At 42.3% G+C, this 22,079-nt stretch overlaps 1 protein-coding gene and 1 long non-coding RNA gene across 5 annotated transcripts in view; one reads left to right on the top strand and one right to left on the bottom strand.

The window, feature by feature from the left end:
- The window catches only part of LOC115075157 (transient receptor potential cation channel subfamily M member 7-like), a 251,239-nt gene extending 236,163 nt beyond the window's left edge, over nt 1-15,076 (top strand). For all 4 annotated transcript variants that reach the window (XM_029575380.1, XM_029575377.1, XM_029575378.1 and 1 more), the window contains 2 exons: nt 10,870-10,976; nt 13,977-15,076. In XM_029575380.1, the coding sequence (XP_029431240.1) occupies nt 10,870-10,976; nt 13,977-14,101 (232 nt within the window). In that variant the 3' untranslated portion in view covers nt 14,102-15,076. The remainder of the gene's footprint in view (nt 1-10,869; nt 10,977-13,976) is intronic.
- Nucleotides 1-22,079, bottom strand: part of LOC115075158 — a 162,468-nt gene that overhangs the window by 108,491 nt on the left and 31,898 nt on the right. Inside the window, exon 4 of the long non-coding RNA XR_003852447.1 lies at nt 15,080-16,376. This is a non-coding gene — a long non-coding RNA (uncharacterized LOC115075158). The remainder of the gene's footprint in view (nt 1-15,079; nt 16,377-22,079) is intronic.

Raw genomic sequence — 22,079 nt, forward strand, 5'->3', positions numbered from 1 at the left:
TCACCCATAAGTGAGGACTACATCCTGCTGCCCTGGGATAACACCTATTACAAGGTAAGCAATTTTGCTTTATTAACAAACATTTAGGTGCATAAAACTACATTTCATAGATGAAATGGCTTTGAAAATCAGGTCCATAGGAAGTCATTTTCAAACTGCCCGCATTGGTGCAAAATCTGTGGGTACATTTTTGCCTGCGAACTTTACCCCAGTTTTCGAAGTGAAAACATGTGCATAAATTCACTTTGATAATTATCCCAGGAAAATTAACCCCACACATTTACACCTGCTCATTGGTGCAGGTAGTTTTTGCATGAAAAAGACATGTGCATACTTAAGAAAATTCAAAAGTATGAATGCAAGTGCAGGCCCCTTCCCAACACGACCCCTGGGAATGCTTCTTCTCTGTGCAGGTGAGATTGTGCATGTAGTAGTACTACACACATAAGATTACCAGTATGCAGAGAGGGCATTTGTTAAAAAGCTGGTTTTTCACTGCTTTTCTCATGGAAATGGCACACTGGGCAACAAATTTTCACAAAAGTCATGTTACTGAAATGAAATTAGTCAATTCTTATAAATTTCCATGTGCTAAACATGAATGTGACTGTGAAAATGCAAAATTGGCTCTAGTTTTTTTTGTAATATGCAATAATATAATTACATCTTGAATTGTATGCCAATAGTAGGAGACCTACGGTTAATACTGTTTGAAAAATGAAGTCATAGATTACGTCTTAGATTTCTTTGCTTGTCTCTTGTACACCTGTTCGGGAGCATCTCTGCGGAGTGTCCAGCAGTAGTCAGCCAGCATGAATATTTAAAATGCTCACCCTTTCTGACTGGGCTTCATATAGTACACTGCTGACATCAGCTTACTCAGCAGCAGCATGGCAGTAGAACTGCATTGCATCAGAAAATGATGTAATAAACTCTGGATGATGTGTGCATGATGGTATTATGCAATATTACATCATTCTAGGCTTATATACAGTCCTATTGGATAAATTTACATGACTAAACATAGGAAGTGAACTATATTAAATATCTTCAAAACGAGAGCCAATAAAAACTTTTCATGGTCATATTCGTGTTCAGCACATCAAGATACTATAGAGTAGGACCTTTTTAGGTCAGTAACACTTTCATTGTTGCCCAGTGAAATCACCTTCATAATGCTTAACATGTCCTCCTGATGTACAAATGGTTAAAACCAGGTGATTGTGGGGGGTCACGTGATGCAGTGAGCCTGGTGGGACGCTTTCACCGAGGCTCCGGGTGCTGATCCTCCGAAACCTGCAATCGTAAAGCTTTCCAGCCTACCCTACCGCGAAACTGGAGGAACCTCACCTGGCTAAAAGTTTGGGTATCTGACCTGGCTTGCCTCAGTCCACCGGCGATGTCCACAAAGCCGCCGCACAAAGAAAAAACAAAAGTGATTGACACGGAGCCCAAGATGGCTGACAGTCGCAGAGCTTCGGAAGGAGCAGGCTTAGACAACGTGGCAGTGGCGGTGGTCACGGCCCTTGAACACAAATTTGTGGGAATCAGTGCCGATTTTACTGCGGTGAAAGAATCACTGGGAGACATTGGCCGGAGGGCAGGATCTCGGCATTAGAGGAGGACCACCAGGCCCTAACCGCCCACGTTACAGCACTGGAAGCTGCGACTAAAATGGCGGACAGTAAACTTGAGGACCTGGAGAACCGGGCGTGCTGAAACAACCTCAAGTTTTTAGGAATCCCTGAAGCCGTGCAGGATGGAGACCTATCATTTCTGGCAGACTGGCTTCTTGGCGCTTTAATTCTGCCTACCTTGGAGGGCAAATTGGATATTGAGCGTGCACATCGCCTCGGGCCCAAGCGGGACTTGGATAGGCGCCCGAGGCTGGTCATCGCACAGTTCTTCAATTGGGCGCAACGAGCTACGGTCCTCACAGCCTTTCGTAAAATCAAGGACTTAAGATATCAGGACCATAAAGTCGTCATCTTTCAAGACTTCTCAGCGACAGTGGTGGCCAAGCACAGTCTTTTCTCGAGCGTATGTAATGATTTCTATAACCAGAATACCCGATTCGCTTTACAGTTCCCAGCTACACTGAAGATTTGGAAAGATGGCAGGGTGTTCACGTTTGTGGACCCGGAAAAGGCGTCTGGCTGGCTAAAACACCCTTCGGGCCCTCCTTGAAACACTAGGGGTCAGAGGATTATGGTTTCTCACATTGGTGTGCTCTGGCAGTTCCAGAGAACTGTTTGAGTAAGTTTATGGACTGTTAGATATAAAAGCCACAATGTTGTTGCGAAGTGCTCTGCTTTCCTCTTACAGTGCCAGAGGTACTGCTGTGAACGGGCTCTTTTACATGGGTTCTGTTTAAGTTATAAAGGAGCCTGACGCTACTGTCTAGGCTGTTGCTTATTTTCGAAGGGGGATTAGCACCTGAACACATTCTATACGCCCGTATTTACTCGGGCGACCATGGTTTTTTCACTATGTACAGTTCTGAGGGGGAAGGAGGATTCTGCAAACAGCAGGGGAGAGGGGTTTTGGTATTGAGCTCCTGGGTAATACTGGGTTGGTGATCCAGGCTTGGGGGGGGTCAGCCCTTATGGAGAATGTGGGTTTGGATGGTTACTCTCCTAGGCTGGCTACTAGATAGGCAAAGTGCAGTATATCTCTTGGAATGTGGGAGATATTGGTTCACCCATTAAGAGGCAGAAAATCCTAAGTGCTCTTCAGAGGCAGAAAGTGTGAATAGCTGTCCTTCAGGAAACACACCTCACAGCTGCGGAAAATCTCAAACTGAAGAGACAGTGTGTGGGACAGTGCTACTATACCCTGGCCATGGGGCGTAAGGCGGGTGTGGCATTTTTGATCCATAAAAATCTGAAGTTTGACTTGATACATCAGATTTCGGATGACATGGGCAGATACCTTATTTTAATTAATAAATTACAGGGTCGGGAAGCAACGCTGTGTGTTCTTTATGCTCCCAATGCATGCACACATTCATTCTTCCAGGACCTAGCTGGCAAACTTCTTTCTACCATGAAGGGTCCCCTAATTTTGATGGGAGACTTTAATTGTGTAAACGATCCCAGTATTGATCGTTCTCACCCCCCTGCACTGCTACCCGAGATGTCTGGAAAGGGGATTTCATACATGTGTACCGAGCTTCATCTGTTGGATATATGGCGGACTTTGAATCCAACAGAGCGTGATTACACTCACGTTTCCAAGGTGCACTCCACCCTTTCCAGAATTGATTGTGTTGGTATCTAATTTTTTGCTGCCTAGGGTTAAACAGGTGAAAATAGGGCCCATTGAGATCTCTGACCACGCTTTACTATGGGTGGACAAAGGTGATGGCATTGGGGAGACTGCCTCACAGCTCTGGCGTTTTCCTAGTCATTTAAGTGGGGATGAACATTTTCGAGCATTCCTGAAGAGCAAATAAGAGGGAGTTTGAACTTACCAATTCCCAATATAGAACTGACCCTTGGCTCTATTGGGCGGCCAGCAAGGCGGTCATGAGGGGTGAAATCACTTCTTATATGATAGCAAAGTCCAAAGCGATGGTAAAAAACATACTAGAATTAGAACGACAGCTGGGACAGACTAAAAGGAGGCTGGCACAACATAATACGCCTCAAGCTCAGACTGAATATAATGATGTCTTGCGTACACTAAATGCTCTATTGCATGAACAGGCACAGAAGATGATACGGGGTGGGGTTCACACATTTTTTCACTATGGGAACAAGGAGGGGTGTTTAGCCAATATGGTACGCCTGGCAAGGGGATCCACCATCATAGATAAGCTGAGAGATGGGAAAGGACACCCACTTGTGCATGGGGAGGAGATATGTGCAGATTTCCGCAAATTTTACAACCACCTCTTTCTGGGACAGAGGGCTTGTGGGACAGGGGGCTCTTCTCAGGAGGAGGAATTTTTTCAGGGCCTACATATCCCACGGATCAGTGCCCTTCAGTTGGAAACCCTGAACAGACCCATAGGGTTAAAAAAGCTTAGGGGGGCTATTAAAACAAGTAAAGCAAACAAAGCCCCGGGTCCCGACGGCCTTAGTGCCGAGTATTATAAGTGTCTGGCTGCCCAAACTGCGGAGGATCTACTGCTTTTTTTTATCAGGAGGCTCAGCGGTGTGGGCATTTCCCTGTAGACACCACAAGGGCTTATATCACTGTGCTGCAGAAACCGGGCAAGGATTTATCCTCACTGGCTGCGTACTGGCCAATATCGTTGCTCAATTTTGAGGCCAAATTGTTTGCTAAAATCAGGGCGGATAGGCTTAGTGGGGTTTTTCCTGAGATTATCACTAGCGCCCAAGTAGGCTTTGTTAAGGGCACGGGCCATTAGCGCCAATATGACCAAATTGCTCATAGCCATGGACGAATGCCAGAAACAGGAAAAGGCGGCGATGCTTGTGGGTTTTGATTCCGAGAAGGCGTTCAACCGGGTGTCGTGGGTGTATCTTTTCTCCGTCTTGAGGCGCTATGGCTTTGCGGGAGAGATTCTATGGAACATAGAGATGTTATACCACGACCTCCGGTCCACGGTTGTGGCAAATGGACACGTTTCCACGGACTTTAGGTTATACAGGGGAACGAGACAGGGATGCCCGCTTTCACCCCTTCGCTATATTCTATCTATAGACCCTCTGCTCCGGAAGATTGAAGCAGACTCACGGGTCAAAGGGTTCAAGTGGGGAAGGCAGGACTTTAAGGTCTCTGCCTTTGCAGATGACATCCTGGTTTTCTTGATATCCCCCCCCCAAGATTCGTTGGAGCGGGTCCTTAGACATCAGCGTCATTTTGGGTCCTTTGTGAGTCTAAAAATTAATGTCGATAAATCAGAGGCTATGGACCTATGTCCTTCCATAAAGGCGAACTGGGTGGAGGACTTTCCTCTACGTTGGGTAGATCGGACTATGCGATATTTAGGTGTACAGCTGACGAAGGACACCACTAAGATACATGCTGCCAACATATGACCGCTAATGAGCAATTTGGCCAAAAAACTGAAGGCCTGGGAAGCCCTCCCCCACTCTTTAACTGGGAGGGTTGCATTGTTAAAAATGCTTGAGTTGCTGCGCTGGCTTTATATCCTTAGGCAATTTCCTCTCTGGCTAACCACGGCGGAAATTGCAAGCATTAATGGCATGGTGCGTAGGTATCTTTGGGGGGAACGCAGGGCTCAACTCTCACTAGATACACTAAAGTTGGAAAGATCTCGGGTTTGGCTTGCCCGAGTTGGAGAAATTATAACTTAGCATGCCTTTTACAACATATTCGGGACTGGTTGGATTGGACGGGGAAATACACTCCAATTGAATTCCTGTTAGAATGGCTACACCCATACAGACCTGAAACCCTTACGCCATTGCAGAAAGACTAAATGAATTCTTTGCCTCCGTGTGTACTAATGAGGATGTTGGGGAGATACCAGTTCCGGAGATGGTTTTCAGGGGTGATGACTCAGACGAACTGAACGAAATCACTGTGAACCTGGAAGATGTAGTAGGCCAGATTGACAAACTAAAGAGTAGCAAATCACCTGGACCGGATGGTATGCATCCTAGGGTTCTGAAGGAATTAAAAAATGAAATTTCTGATCTATTAGTTAAAATTTGTAACCTATATTTAAAATCATCCATTGTACCTGAAGACTGGAGGGTGGCCAATGTAACCCCAATATTTAAAAAAGGCTCCAGGGGCGATCCGGGTAATTATAGACCAGTGAGCCTGACTTCAGTGCCGGGCAAAATAGTGGAAACTATTCTCAAGATCAAAATTGTAGAGCATATAGAAAGACATGATTTAATGGGACACAGTCAACATGGATTTACCCAAGGGAAGCCTTGCCTAACAAATCTGCTTCATTTTTTTGAAGGGGTTAATAAACATGTGGATAAAGGTGAACCGGTAGATGTAGTGTATTTGGATTTTCAGAAGGCGTTTGACAAAGTCCCTCATGAGAGGCTTCTACGAAAACTAAAAAGTAATGGGATAGGAGGCGATGTCCTTTCGTGGATTACAAACTGGTTAAAAGACAGGAAACAGAGAGTAGAATTAAATGGTCGATATTCTCAGTGGAAAAGGGTAAACAGTGGAGTACCTCAGGGATCTGTATTGGGACCGGTGCTTTTCAATATATATATAAATTATCTGGAAAGGAATACAACGAGTGAGGTTATCAAATTTGCGGATGATACAAAATTATTCAGAGTAGTTAAATCACAGGCAGACTGTGATACATTACAGGAGGACCTTGCAAGACTGGAAGATTGGGCATCCAAATGGCAGATGAAATTTAATGTGGACAAGTGCAAGGTGTTGCACATAGGGAAAAATAACCCTTGCTGTAGTTACACGATGTTAGGTTCCATATTAGGAGCTACCACCCAGGAAAAAGATCTAGGCATCATAGTGGATAATACTTTAAAATCGTCGGCTCAGTGTGCTGCAGCAGTCAAAAAAGCAAATAGAATGTTAGGAATTATTAGGAAGGGAATGGTTAATAGAACGGAAAATGTCATAATGCCTCTGTATCGCTCCATGGTGAGACCGCACCTTGAATACTGTGTACAATTCTGGTCGCTGCATCTCAAAAAAGATATAGTTGCGATGGAGAAGGTACAGAGAAGGGCAACCAAAATGATAAAGGGGATGGAACAGCTCCCCTATGAGGAAAGGCTGAAGAGGTTAGGGCTGTTCAGCTTGGAGAAGAGACAGCTGAGGGGGGATATGATAGAGGTCTTTAAGATCATGAGAGGTCTTGAACGAGTAGATGTGACTCTGTTATTTACACTTTCGAATAATAGAAGGACTAGGGGGCATTCCATGAAGTTAGCAAGTAACACATTTAAGACTAATTGGAGAAAATTCTTTTTCACTCAACGCACAGTAAAGCTCTGGAATTTTTTGCCAGAGAAGGTAGTTAGTGCAGTTAGTGTAGCTGGGTTCAAAAAAGGTTTGGATAAGTTCTTGGAGGAGAAGTCCATTAATGGCTATTAATCAATTATACTTAGGGAATAGCCACTGCTATTAATTGCATCAGTAGCATGGGTTCTTCTTAGTGTTTGGGTAATTGCCAGGTTCTTGTGGCCTGGTGTTTGGCCTGTAAAATGATACAGACTTTCAGATAATTGAAAGGTTTTAATGATCCAAAGACAACAACAAACCTTTTCCGTCGGGGAAAAAAATCAACAGAACTAGGGGTCACGATTTGAAGCTCCAATGTCAGGAAATATTTCTTCATGGAGAGGGTGGTGGATGCCTGGAATGCCCTTCCGGAGGAAGTGGTGAAGACCAGAACTGTGAAGGACTTCAAAGGGGCGTGGGATAAACACTGTGGATCCATAAAGTCTAGAGGACGTGAATGAAGAGTGGGTGGCTTGCGGGAATGACTGTTACTACCTGGAGATAATACCCTTATTCAATAAACATACACACGGTTAATGCGACTCCAACATTGCTCTAAGCTTCAATGGCAAGAGGAAATGTGGAAAAAAGGATTTGCATTCACAAAAAAGCAGGAGTAGCTTGCTTGTTACGGCAGTTACTACCCCAAACCAAATAAGCCTGATACTTCACTTTCAATGCATATCCAGCATAACTCTCTGCTTCAACGGCAGAGGGAATGAAGAAAAGTGGATCTATATACAGACAGCAACCAACAAGGACTGAATTACATAAACAAATATGCATGGGTGTAGCTTGCTTATTGCGGCGGTTACTACCCCTAACTAATTAAGCTAGATATTTCACTTAGATGCAGTTCCAACACTGCTCTCTACATTAATGGTGGGGCTGGAAGGGAAATAGAACCAAAAGGTTACTAAGAGCCAAGAGTAACAGATAAGTATGAGAGAAAAAAAAAAGTGCAAAACTTGCTGGGCAGACTGGATGGGCCGTTTGGTCTTCTTCTGCCGTCATTTCTATGTTTCTATGAAAGCTTGGTGATTCCTCTGTCTTCATAAATTGTGCCTAGAGAGGTGTCTGACCCCTTATGTTATCTTGTGTGGTAACCCCCAGTTCCTGCCGGGACTAGCGGGCTCGATATTCAAAGCATGGGGCACTATAGGACTTAAGAATGTGCGGCAGTTTTTTGCCCCTGGCACTGGGTCTACGCGGAGCTTTGTGGAACTTCAAGAATTATAAGGGTTCCATAAACACAAATTCTTTGCTTACCTACAGGCAAGGCATTACGTGTGCCGAACATTTGGAGTTCAAATGCCTGAAGCTTTGTGGGGCAGGCTGGAGGATATTCTTCTCTCTGGGAGTCGGGGCGGCCACTCTTGCTCTACCTTTTCTAGGGCTTTGAAAGGTCTGACAGACCATTCCACCTTGCAGGCCATATAGAACAAATGGGTCCACCATGCTGACGTCTGTTTGTCCCTGGTAGATATTGCACAGTTTTGAGTGTTATAAGGCAACAGAAAACGTTATTCTCCGTGAGCTGGGGTTTAAAATCTGGCATTGTATTTATTTCCCAAGCTAGATTGTACACTGCAAAGCTTTGCGACTCTGATGTATGCATAAAGTGTCAGACTTCCAAGGGCACATACCTTCATAGCTTATGGGAGTGTGACTTGCTGGTTTTATTTTGGGGAGAGTTATTGGACAGTCTGGGAAAGATATTGAAAACTCACATACCCATGGACCTTAAATTATGTCTGTTGCACATTCCCTCGGCTTCTCTCAAACGTTTGTCGGACTATGATCAACGGTTCTTGCATAAAGCGCTGATGATTGCAATGCAAACAATCATGTCCCTGTGAATTAAGTGGGACCGCCCTACTGGTAGTCATTGGCCCGCCCGACTGGAGACTACTCCAGCATGAACTCATGACTGCGCATACTCAGACGAAGGAAGCACGGATGGCTTGTTTTGCGACGTGGCATACGATTCTGGTGGTCCCTCTCAGCTTCCAAGAGAGACTTACCGTATTTTTCGCTCCATAAGACACACCTAGGATTCAGAACGGGAAAATTTAAAAAAAAAAAAAAATATGGTGTGTTAAACCAGCTCTGTTCCCGGGCATCTGTGCGTGTTATGGAGCAAATTAGGGTAAGGCATAAAATATTTTTGTCCCCATCCCAACCCTTTAAATTTAATTAATTACACCCCCCCCACCAAGACTTGCCAAAAGTCCCTGGTAGTCCAGCGGGGGTCCGGAGCGATCTCCTGCACTTGGGTCGTCTGTTGCCAGTAATCAAAATGGTGCAGATAGCCTTTGCCCTTACTGTGTCACAGGGACTACCGGTGCCATTGGTCGGCTCCTGTCACATGGTAGGAGCAATGGACAGCCGGTGCCATCTTGTACTCCTATCATGTGACAGGGGCCGACCAATGGCACCGGTAGCTCGGGTGACACAGTAAAGGCAAAGGCTATCTGCGCCATTTTGAATACTGGCAGCCGACGGCCCAAGTGCAGGCGATCGCTCCGGACCCCTGCTGGACTATCAGGGACTTTTGGAAAGTCTTGGGGGGTCAGAAGGGTGAGGGATTGTAGTTAATTTAATTTAAAGGATTGGGATGGGGAGTGGGGACAAAAAAAACATTGGTTGTAGTTAGTTTTTTGGGGTAGGTTTTTTTTAATATTCGCTCCATAAGACGCACAGACACTTCCCCCCACTTTTGGGGGAAAAAAAGTGCGTCTTATGGAGCGAAAAATACGTAACTAACAGGAGTTACATACAACCAATACCGGGACTCTGCTGGGAGTTCAGTGGCTTCGTAGGTGTAATGGAAAGACTTTTATCTTCTTATCTCCTGCTGTAGAAAGGGGGGGGGGGGATATGGGGATTTAGTTTTTCAGTTTTGTGTTAAGATTTTTCATGCTTTTATGTTTAAGAAAGTTAAGTTGTTATAACTCTGAAAAAAATTCAATAAAGAAATGAATTTAAAAAAACCAAAAAAAAAACCAGGTGATTGTTTCAAGAGCTGACACTTTTTTCCCCTCGTACTTTCTACTGTGCAGAAAATGTTTGGGGTGGGGGTTAATTAGTAAACTGAGCACACATGACCCCATAAATCAGAGCAGCCACATGCAAACAATATGAAAGACCCATTTTCACAAAGTGACACCACCAAGGCCCACTTAAAGGGGTGACACCCTAGTGGCTTTTACATTTAGATGACCGGGCAAATTGGCAAAATTACTAAATTGCAGCTTTACAGGTCGTCTTAAGTAATTGCAGCACTAACCGTGTACATGGGGTTAGTTTAGATCAGTACAGGGATACAAGTCATGGTATGGAAATGTCAGTGTCTTTCCTTTGGAGTTGCTAATCTGAGGGGCCATATTCACTAAGCATTTTTCCCACAGACACAAGCTGGGAGAAATAGGCTCCTAATTATAATGAAATGAAGGCATGCATGTAATATGAATACGGGGCACTTTTAGCAATGACGAGCTTTTGTAAGGTGGCAAGTTTTGTGGAATATCTTTAGTTCTCTTCCGATAATTAGTTGGTCACACCTAGAAATTTGAGATCTTTCTTGCAGTAGTTTGAAAACATTGATTCTGGTGCCACATAAACAACCAAATTCTTTATAAAGAAAGTAAAAGAAACAAAGTACGTTACCTTGATTCCTGAAACTTGGCAGCAAGAAGTCTATTAGCGCCCATAAACTCTGGAATTATCTTTTCAAAGCAGTGAAATTGGAAGATGAGGTGAATCGTTAATATATGGTGATTAAAAAAAAAAAAACTCTCGTTCAAGGCCTTAGTTAATGAAAAGGATTTTAGAATTCAGCTACAAAAGTTTAGTAGCAATTAGCAAAAATGAAAATGCTTGTTTTCTAATCTGTAGGTAAATCCCTGTATTTTTAATTTTTTTTTAAAGATCTTATGATATGGTGTTTGGTCCAGCAAACTTGGGAGATGATGCAATCAAAAACTTCCGTGCAAAACATCACTGTAATTCCTGTTGCAGGAAACTTAAACTTCCAGGTAAGAGGTTAACATAGTCACATACAGGCCGATACAGTACAGTGCACTCTGGCGGAGCGCACTGTTAACCTGCGGTTGGACGCGCGTTTTGATGCGCTAGCTTTACCCCTTATTAAGTCGGAGGACCCAAAAGTTAAAAATAATTAAAACATTTTTAAAAAATAAAAAAAAATTTTAAATCGGCCCGCATCTCGAAAACCGGACACTCAGTTTTGCCGGCGTCCGGTTTCCAAACCCATGGTTGTCAGCAGGTTTGAGAACCGACGCCGGCAAAATTGAGTGTCGGCTGTGAAACTCGCTGACAACCGCCACTCCTGTCAAAAAAGAACCCTTTTTACCACGAGCCCTAATTTGACGCACTAGCTTTACCCCTTATTCAGTAAGGGGTAATAGCACGTTGAAAATGCACATCCGACCCCCCCCCCGAAACTAATAGCGCCCGCAACATGCAAATGCATGTTGCAGGCCCTATTAGTTATTCCCACGCGATTCAGTAAGTAAAATGTGCAGCCAAGCCACACATTTTACTTTCAGAAATTAGTGCCTATCCAAAGGCAGGCATTAATTTCTGCCGGCACCGGGAAAATGTACAGAAAAGCAGTAAAAACTGCTTTGCTGTACACCCTCCGATTTAATATCATGGCGATATGGAGGACCCAAAAGTTACAAATAATTAAAAAAATAAAAAAATTTAAAATCAGCCCATGTCTCGAAAACCGGACACTCAATTTTGCCGGCGTCCGGTTTCCGAACCCGTGGTTGTCAGCGGGTTTGAGAACAGACGCTGTCAAAATTGAGCATCTGCTGTCAAACTCTCTGACAGCCGCTGCACCTGTCAAAAAAGAACCCTTTTTACCGTGGGCATTAATTTGAATTTTTTTTTTTTTTTTTTACTGAATCGCGAGCACAGGAGAGTGGGCCTGTGTGCGCCCCGGGAGAGCAGGTGCTCGCCCACTCTCCCGTGACTTTTACTGTATCAGCCCGATTGTAAATGACGGCAGAGAGAGACCAATTGACCCATAGAGATTCCTCCTCTCCAGTTTTATATCACTATGGGTAGGTGAGCATATAAATTCTCATAGTTAATCCACCACTAGCTCTCCCCCATGGCTTTTACTGGACCACTGAACCCAGTTCCTTCCATTGCTTAATGTTAAAATTGTAATCATAACTGCTCTGTGCCTTTCCACAGGTCCCTGTATCTTTAAGGTTCTTGATTAAATGAAGCATGGCTCTGGCTGACAAAATCTTTACTGTAGCTCAACTTTGCTCCTAGCTGCAGATAACTGCTTGACTTTGCTTTCTATTTAAAATAGAGTTCTTATGGTTGAGAAACTGACCTCTTAGCTGAAAAGGAGAAATCCATATTTAAATTTCAAATGTCTTTCATCTGTTTTGTTAAAGTGGCTGGCCAAATGGCTCATGGTTTGATTCCCTGGTTAGGTCTTCCACTGCCTGACCTGATCGGAGATAATGCAGAGGCAGCTTTTACAGCCCCTACTGGGGAGGGAGGTGGCCATCATGGAAATAGCTAGTGGGCGGCTTTAAAACCCATGATTGCAGGTTCTGGAAGGCGCCATGGTGCATAGGCCCCCACTGAAGATTGTTGCTGCAATTACTGAATTAAGTGAGTTTGGAGGGGCAAATTCCCAGGTAGTTGTGATTAAGGTACAACCAAAGAAGCTGGTTCCAGTTGAGCTGTATGCCCAGGAGGAAAACAGCTGGGACAAAAAATATCATGCTTTTGAAGACCACTGCACTGCCATAGCCGCAAATAGGTGTCAAGTGAACTGAAAAGTTATATTTTCAGTACAATAGTGCCCAGTCTAAGGAAGGGCAAGAAGCTGCAGAAATCATCATCATTGTATAAGTGTTAATATTTACTGGCATTACATATCCAGGAATTGCATTATGATTTGCCAGACCAGCAGTACATGATAACACAATCCAGAAGTCATAAGACACAGTCATGGCAGGGCAGCTTTTGGGCTTCACTTAGGGGGTGCACATTTGTGCAACTTGCGCGCCGAGCCCTGCGCGCGCTGCCCGTTCCCTCCGAGGCCGCTCCAAAATCGGAGTGGCCTCGGAGGGAACTTTCCTTCCACCCTCCCGGCCCTATCTAGACACCCCCCCCCCCCCCTACCTTTATCTGAAAAGTTACTACTGCCTCCGGGCAGTAGTAACTTACGCGCCGGCGCAACAGGTCCTGACACAGGCCGCTGTGTAGGGGCACTTGGCCACGCCCCCGGACCGCCCACAAGCCCCCGAACACGCCCCTGATCCTAAGCCATGCCCCGACTGCCCCTTTTTGCAAGCCCCGGGGCTTCTGAGCGTCCCGGGGCTTGCGCACGCCGCCGAGCCTATGCAAAATAGGCTCGGCGCGCGCAGGGGGGGTTTTAAAAGGGTTACGTGCGTACCTTATGCTCGTAACCCTTTTAAAATCCAGCCCAGACTGTGATTTCAGCTGAGGTAGGTAGAGTAAAAGAAATAAAAGGTGGACTTTTCTGGTTTTTTTTTTGTTTTGTGTTTTAAAGCAATCAGTGGGTGTTTTATATCACTGAAAATGTTAAAAGTACAACAGTATATGGCAGGGCATGTCTCTAATTTGTGAAACACACTTGAGGGCTGATTCACAAAGGCATTTCTTACACTCCAAAGCCATTTACTGCACGGAATGAATCTCTTGGCCCTAATGCTTTTTCGATTGATCACTGAATTAAGTAAGCCCATGTCCTGTTATCAGAGATGCAAATTCTGCTTTTTTTTTTTCTTCCATTTGTAACTTAAAAAGTATTCAGAGTTTTCAAATACATGAACAAAGATGATATATGTTGGAGTAACACATATCTGATCCACAGTAAACATAACTTTCTTTTGATGGATGGTGAGGTCAGTGTCTGACAGCAGCATTAGAAAATGTAAATCATTGTTTTAGATGTTTTGTTACACACAGTGATTTTTTTTTTCGTTTGCCTATTTATTTATTTATTTATTTTTTAGATCTGAAGAGGAATGACTATACGCCTGACAAAGTGCTTTTCCCTCAGGATGAGTCTCCAGAATTGACAAGTGAGCCAGGCAGCAGCACCAAAGAATCACAGCATTCTGTTCGCCTGATGCTGTAGTGGCATGACTGGAGCCCTGGTCCTATCAGCTCCCTAGGAACATTTTTAGAGATATTTTTATTTACTTTCCTCTATGAAGTTCTCAGAAATCGAAGGCCAGCTGCTACAAATGGAATTGAAATGTGTGCTACAGTAATAAGTACTTATTTGGAGGACCTCTGAAAAGAGAACTGTTGAGCCACAATCAGTGGTTGCAGGAGATGATGGGTAGTTGACAATTCAAAATTAGGTAAAGAAGTATTTATGACAAAATAATTGTGCTGAATGAAATTACCTTTTTTTTTTTTTTTTTACATTTCATGTTCATCAGTTCATTGTTGAATAGTAATATATAAAGCCATGATAGGCCGTTATAATCAACTTATATAGTACTTGTTATTACAAATAAGTTGTTGCCTTTTATGACCGAAAAACGGGGAAGTGCATTTTCTTATGTATTATGACAGCTTCAGAAGTTAAACTTTCCAAAGACCTCATGCAAGTATATGAAAGCAGATTTCTAAATGTGTTTAAGTGTATTTAATGTTATTGTCATCTGGTACATTTTTAATTTAAAAAAAAAAAAAAAAAAAGGATGGTGGTTTTAGAATTATTACAAAGTATGGGAGACTGCAATGCAACTTGCTGCCAATGAAATTAATTTAACTGTCCCTAAAATTGCTCAGATGTTCAAACATCAAGACACTGTCGGCTTCCAGAACTTTCAGGCTGGGATCTTTTGTTACACAGGTACTAAATGTAATTTTTAATTGAAGGGCAATATGTATGTGTCCTATGTTTTTATTCTGTAGTGTATCTTATAGATACAGTCTTAAGGCACGAACAAAATAGCTGTTGAAATGGTGTTTTATGTTGATGGGAAAAGATAAAGTGTATTACTTAAGGCATAATGCTGTATACATTTTATATATCCTTAAATCTTTAAAAAAAAAATTAAAAAAAAAAGATCTTTAAATAAATTTATTCTTGTTTACAGACCTGTAGCTGTCATTTTTTCCTTTCCCTTTGGCCATCCACAGTGTGGGCTGCCATTCTGCTCCTTTGTGCTGGCCATCACTGATATGGATTTGGGTTCTTTTCTTGGCCCACCTTTCCAAATGATGCTCAATGTGCCTTTTATCATTTTAAGAGTTCAGCTCCAGTAAGTCCCTGCCCCTAAGGCAGTAGGAGAGAAAGTGATTTGCCCAAGGTCACAAAAGAGTGCCAGCGAGAAAAGTGAGATTTGAGCCCTGGTTTCCCTGGTTCTCAGCCCACGGCTCTAATTACCAGGACGCTCCTCCTAGATTGCTGACTGGAGGTGACGAGAAGAACCAACTACTCTTCTTGCTTCTTTTTTTTTTTTTTTTTCAGTCTCTCCTCTGGTCTAGACAAATGGCTGAGATAGCACACTTAAATTCCACTGCTTCCTATGGCAAGGATTTGAAAATCTTTTTCTGAATCCCCATTTTTGCACTTATGAATACAGCAATCCCTCAAAACTAGACAACCAATTTTACTTTTTTACCATTCAGCATATTTTAAGGAAATACCTTAAGTTATCATGAGTTTGATTATCAAAGTTCTTATTGGGCTTTTCTAATTTCTAGTTGCTTCTTCTCTTGCTTAAATGTCTCATTATGCAGTACTCCTAACAGGTGTGTTCATGTTATGTCTTTTATTTCTCCTTTTTGAAAAAGAAATTGCCCATAACATCTAGTATAAGCTCTTCCAGATTTGGTTTATGTGTGCATCTGTACTTCTTCTTTGGTTATTACACCAGATGATTCAGCTGTTTAGATTGTCACAGGGCTTATATGAAAGACTGTAATTTAGCTGTCTTGTTAGTGACACAGCCAATGCTACCATAGCTAGCAATAAAACTGTCTCTGCTTGGGACCTGATATGTGCCAGCTCTGATAGCCACACCCACCTGGCAGCACAGAATGCTCCTGCCGTTCTACCCCATCTCTTCTTAGCTCTTTTTGTTGCAAACTGAAAATGGAGCATCTTCTTGCAAATTGTCCACAAATTTCCATTGGTGCAGAAATGCATTCTTCTAGTACAACGATGACAGATCTAGATGGTACTAGCAATGTGCGGATAGAATAGAAAAAGAAAAATCCAAGGTTCACACCAGTAGTGACAGGACATCCAGGAGGTGTGTGAGAAAAAGGCCAAGGAACCTATTTGGACAGATGTAGTAGAATTCCAGCAGTCGTTACTGGTCAGGTTTCAGGGTGAACGGTGCATCTTGTCAATCATTGTAACTTTAAATGCCCAGTTCTGAGCGTGGAACCTGAGGGTTAGGACATTTCAAAAAAACTAATCAGTGTGGTTTCCACTGTACCTGTTGAACAGGATGCAAACCAGCATGTACATAATGTAGTACCACACCCCTGTGCTTCAACACTCCTTATCTAGATTTTCATGAGCTGTGTTAAAACTGCTACAGGTGCTTTCAAAAATCGGGCTACCATTCATCGATATATTGTAAGTCAAAATCCTAAGAAATCAGGTTTAGGTTGGAACCTTTTGTCCCACCCTGCTTAGGCAATATTTAGAAACTGTAAATGTCCCCTTCAGTCAAATGAATTTTTAAAGTAATTAAATAGTTTTTAAAGTATTGTATTTTGTAAAATTATCATTTTTAGCAGAGTTTGAACACCATGCAGCTTTTCTTCTGCCAAACGTTGAGTCCCGATTCATAGTTTTTCTATTTGTACATATCTTTCCCATAAAGAGGAAATATGTGACCGAAAAGACTGATTCAGTCGTTCTAATATGGAGGATTGGCTCCTACATATGCAATGCTGGAATCGGAATCCTGGATATAAAAACTTAAAAACAAGAATGCCTCCAAGAAACACATCCAAAAACAGTTGAAATGTATTTCTATCCCCCTCAGAAGTATTTTGTGTTTCTGAAAAAAATGGAAAACAGATCAGTTTTCTCTTCTTGGTATATTCTGCCACACTTTTTTTTTTTTATGTCACTTCTGCATTTTGGAATCTGAGTTTGTTAGATAAATAACAAAGCGGAGGAAAGAGCACAAAGAGCATTGCCACTGCCAGAGACAGAATCACAGAAAAATCTGGGATTTTCTGATGCTGTACTTTATTTTAAAGTTGCTTTTCCCGACAGTAGGAAAATGAATATCTTTACAAAAAATAATTTAACTTAAATTCCACTTGTTCCATAGTTGAGAGCAGATTACATGAACGTATTCGTCACATAAAATATACATACTCTTAAAAAAAAAAAAAATCATACATATTAACTTCATAATAAAAATGTCTAAAAGCATATAAACAAAAATATTTTATAATAAAATGTCAGTGAAAAGCATTTCTGGGTTTTTAACTGGAACAGTATCTCCGTTTGGGTTAAACAAAAAGGTTAACTGGTATATCCTATAATTTATGCTTTATTTTTTATTTTTGGACTTACCTCTGTGTTAAGGATCTGTACCATCAGAGATTTCATTGGCAGTACTTTTCCTTCAGCCCTTTAAAAATGGTGATTATAGTCCAGTGTTTCCTGTGCTTCAACATCCAGAAGGACAATATTCCCCAAAAGTGCGATCAGAAAATTATTTCTTGAGGATCTGATTGCTTTTCAAAACATTGGGATTTGTTTTGCTTTATATGCAAAACTTGACATTATGTGATGCATTTATGCATTTTAATTATACAGGACAAGAAATCTGGTTTTCTTTAAACTGCAATCAAATGCCATGAAACCAGTTTGAATGTGATATCTTGAGCCAATTTTTATATTCAATTTACCCCTGATGCAGATTCTGTTGACATTGAAACACTGAGTCAGTTTTGTTTTTTTATTTGCTTTTAAAAACTATAAAAATGGAAAATTAAAACTGATACTTTGAAATGTACTTCACATTAAAAAGTGTGCGCTCAATGGATGGACCAATGATTATAACTATTACTGCAAAGTGACCTCTAGCACAATGCATATGTGCATTGCATTTTTTTGTATTACGGTCATCTTTGATAGATTAATATTTATTTGATACATGCAGCCTTTATAAAATTGAATTTCTATTTTTCGAGTAATGACCAGCATAAAACAATTTTTTTGTTTTGTTTTAATGTTTTAACATCAAATTAATATTAAACTTTGTAACATTGCATACAAAATATTAGACTGCTCATTAGTCTTAGTAGGCACACATTGCCTTCCCTCATTCCTATCTTAATCTTCCTTCTTAACCTCCAAAGGCTTCCTGAAAAAAATGTTTTTAAGGTCTTCCTAAATTGCTTAATTTCCGTCAGTGAAACTCATCTCAACTCCCAAAACATTTGGGAGCCTGAGAAACCCCCAGATCTCTGCCCTTGCCAACGGGGAACAAACCAGGACATTAAAATCTTTTGCATTATCAAATTCAGGGAACTTGCTAGGGGAGAGATACACATGTTCAAGTTTATGCAAGATAATAGAACATTTCTGTGGGTATGATCTCGCTGAACATTCCCTGTGTAATAGGGGAGCCCCGAATGCATTCCCAGCTATCATGAATCCATCAAGAAGACAAGAAAATTACCCAGCCTATTGGGTAATTGCAAAAAAAATTGTGCAAGGCAGCAGGAAGGAGTCACTTATTTCAAGTTTCAACAAAATCATCAAATATTTCAAGGCTGGGCCTGGCAATTCAGTAGCATTGCTGTGCACTGCTATGTGAAGGATTTGGGTTCAATATCCATGTCCGTCTTCTGCTCCCCAGGTTAGCCGGGGTTGGGGATGCAGCCAAGGGAAGGGTTTGCTGCCTTGGAGTGTGGGGAGACAGGAGAGAGATTCATGGCCGCTGTGCAATGCTGACACTTGGTGGCTGGATTTAGTGCCCATGACTGAAGGATTCTGGGAGATCTGGTACATTCCCAGGAAGTTGCAAAGAGTGTCTATCATGCCAGATCTCAATGCTGGCTCTGATGGAGCCAAAGCCCAATAGGTGAATTTTAAAAACCCGGCATGCGCCAAAATCATGAGAGAGCGCACAGAGTGGATTTTAGAAGCTGCCCGTGTACGCGTTATCTCCCGCTGCGCACACAAATAAAACGTGAAGAAAAGGGGGCATAGTCGGGGCCTGGCCAAGAGCTGAGCGTGTAACTATGTGCACTGGTCCTCCGGGGTCCCCTGCCGTGTAACTTTACTTCTGCTATGGATGACGTGTAAGTCATAAAACAAAAAAAAAATAGGCACTTCAGTGGGGTTTTAAGGGTCAGGGCAACGGGGGGAAGAGAGGCTATTAAACTAGTGAGGTTTGGAGCCCTATCCTTTAACTGGGCTCGAACCGTGAAAAGTAGCAATGGCATCAGCACGCATCCCTTGTAAAATTTTCCCACTTACACTGTATATGCGGCATTTGTGCGCCCGTCCATTTAAAATTGAGCGCACTTCTGCGTGTCCAGGCTATTTTATAATGTGCCCTGGGTTGTGGGCCCACGCACCTGTTTAAAAGTTACTGTCCAAGGGAGCAGAAGGAAAGTGACAGGTCAAGAAAACCCACTTTATTTCAGTGGCAAGAAAAATTCAGTCACTTCCAGTAGAACCAGAAGGGTGGGTGAAGAATAAAGAGATTTGGCTTGAGCCCTTGAAGAAAAAGATTAAGATATTAGAGGCTGCTGAGCTCGAGGGTATAAGGGGCAGGAGGCGAGAAACGCATTGTGGTCTGACCTGTTTGTTTTGTTTGACAGGTAGAAGAAGTCTTATAGTGAACTCTTACTTTTCACCAGTACTGACCCAAAAGTCAGTTGTATTGAATGTTTTACATGGTGATTAGTGCCATGCAGCAATAGAAGGTAAAAATAGCTTTTAATTTCAACATTAGTCTGCACGCTCACCACCAGTCTGCACCGTGGGTTGTGCTGTGCATATCTGAAGACCAAGAACCCATTAAAAAAAAAAAAAAAAAAAAAAGTCTTGAAAGACATCTCCCTCTGCTAAATGTCTGCTGCTTCCCTTCGTGCCTGTCCTTCACTGGTCTGTTCAAGCACCAGATTGCATGTACCGTGCTCCACTGTTTGAAACGAGCAAAGGGAAAGAAAGCAATAAAAGATAAACCCCTTCAGCTCCTTAAGTTTAAAATAGTAAAAAAAAATAGTATAAACTTGGAAATTGTCACCTGGCATTTTGAGCATCAGTTCCTGGATTACTCTGTGCATGACAAGGATCATGTGTCTTCTAAAATAGCTGACAATAGGAGCGCTACATCTAAAAGCCAATGCTCGATTTAAGTCTTCCACTTTGCGTTTATATGTTCCCCTCGCTATGAAAAAAGAGACCTAGTCAAATTATATCCGATAACATTCATGGTCAGTAGGAGCTACAGAAAATGAGAATAATTCTCTAGCAAAGGATATTCCTGCAGCTCTCAAAAATTAAATCCATCCCTTATTGCTGGCCGAATAGATGCTTGTTAACACATCTGACACACAGATTTGCTGCCATTTGAATACCTTTTTCTTGCTGAGCGTAAGAACATAAGACACTGCCATATTGGGTCAGACCAAGGGTCCGTCAAGCCCAGCATCCGGTTTCCAACAGTGGCCAATCAGGCTACAAGAACCTGCTACAGAGGCATTAGTACCCCCTAAATCTTCTCTTACTGACCAGGCTTCCTTAACATTCATTTTATTGAAGTCATCTTTTCTGTGACCCTTGTTCTGACACTTTATTTTTGGTTCAGTGTTTGCATTAAAACACACAGTTAAGGTACCTGCTGGACCCCTGGTTTTCCTCTATTGTAAATTAAAATTTCAGTAGCACTGACTCTATTTGTCAGTTATGAATTGGCTCCTTGACTCATTGCCTGAGAAATCTCTTAAGGATTCCAGGAGCCCCCTAATTGATCCTGCAGCTGGCACTCTCCAATCTACATCTGCTACATTTGTCCTTCATTATGCGAACAGCACCTCTCCTTTGCTTTCTATCCTTTGAAAGGCCTCTGTCATTTACTAGGGCTGTGCACTTACAATTTTTTTTTCCATTTTGTTCTGTTTTTCAATGAAATAAACCAACAATATGGGAAAAAAATTAAACTAGACCCCCTACCCCTGCTGGAAAAAAAAAAAACAACCCAGTGCCTCAAAAAGTAAAATATATTTAAGGCCCTTGGGCCTTCTCCATCCCCTGGATGCCTTACACAACATCACTGGTCTTAAAGTGCAAATAGGGCAGGAGTGATCCAGAGTTGCTCCTTCTCCAGCATTTCAAAATGGTGCTGACCTGATGGAGAAGGAGCAACTCTGGCTGTTTTGTTGTCCATCCATACAAGAAAATAAAATACCAACCTGGTGGAGCATCAGCAACTGGGAATGGTCTTACCCTATTCAGTCTTTCAAGACCAGTGATGGGGGTAAGAGGCAACTGAGGGTGAGGGGGCCTGCGTGGCTTTTCTTTTTTTCTTTTGTCAAAGTCTTTAATATTAACAGTTAAAAACTGGACTCAGGATGTGCTTGTAGCATAACTCTTCTGACTGTTGATTTTAAATTGAAGCAAATGGTAAATTGCAAGTCCTTGTTCAGTACGGTCCCTTGCATAATCCTCTTCCAGTACATCTGTGGCTGTATAAGGATGGTTTAATCAGATTTTTCATTCCTTATCCCATCCCAGTTTCAGGGGCTTCCTCCCAAAATGATGGGAATAGGTCTAGTTGTCCTCATTTTAGGCTGCTCAGTATTGTGTTCAAAATTTTGAAAAGCGCCTTTCCATGCGTGTTAGGCAATTATATTGATTGGTAATCCCAAAACAGTCTTTAAGATCAGACGGTGCCCATTTGCTGGCCCTTCCTCCCGCCAATTAAACAGGTTTAGACGAGAGCACGGGTTTTCAGTTCTGTAGCAGTGCTTGACTGGAATAAGCTGCCATTAGAGCTGCGAGAGCAGCATGAAGTAAAAGTGTTCAGGAAGGGCCTGAAGTCATTGCTGTTTGAACAGGCATTTAGGTTTTAATTTATTTTATGTAATATTTCGTTGTTGTGATG

This window comes from Rhinatrema bivittatum, chromosome 13 (genome assembly GCF_901001135.1).
Source record: "Rhinatrema bivittatum chromosome 13, aRhiBiv1.1, whole genome shotgun sequence".
In the NCBI taxonomy this organism is placed as follows: Eukaryota; Metazoa; Chordata; class Amphibia; order Gymnophiona; family Rhinatrematidae; genus Rhinatrema; species Rhinatrema bivittatum.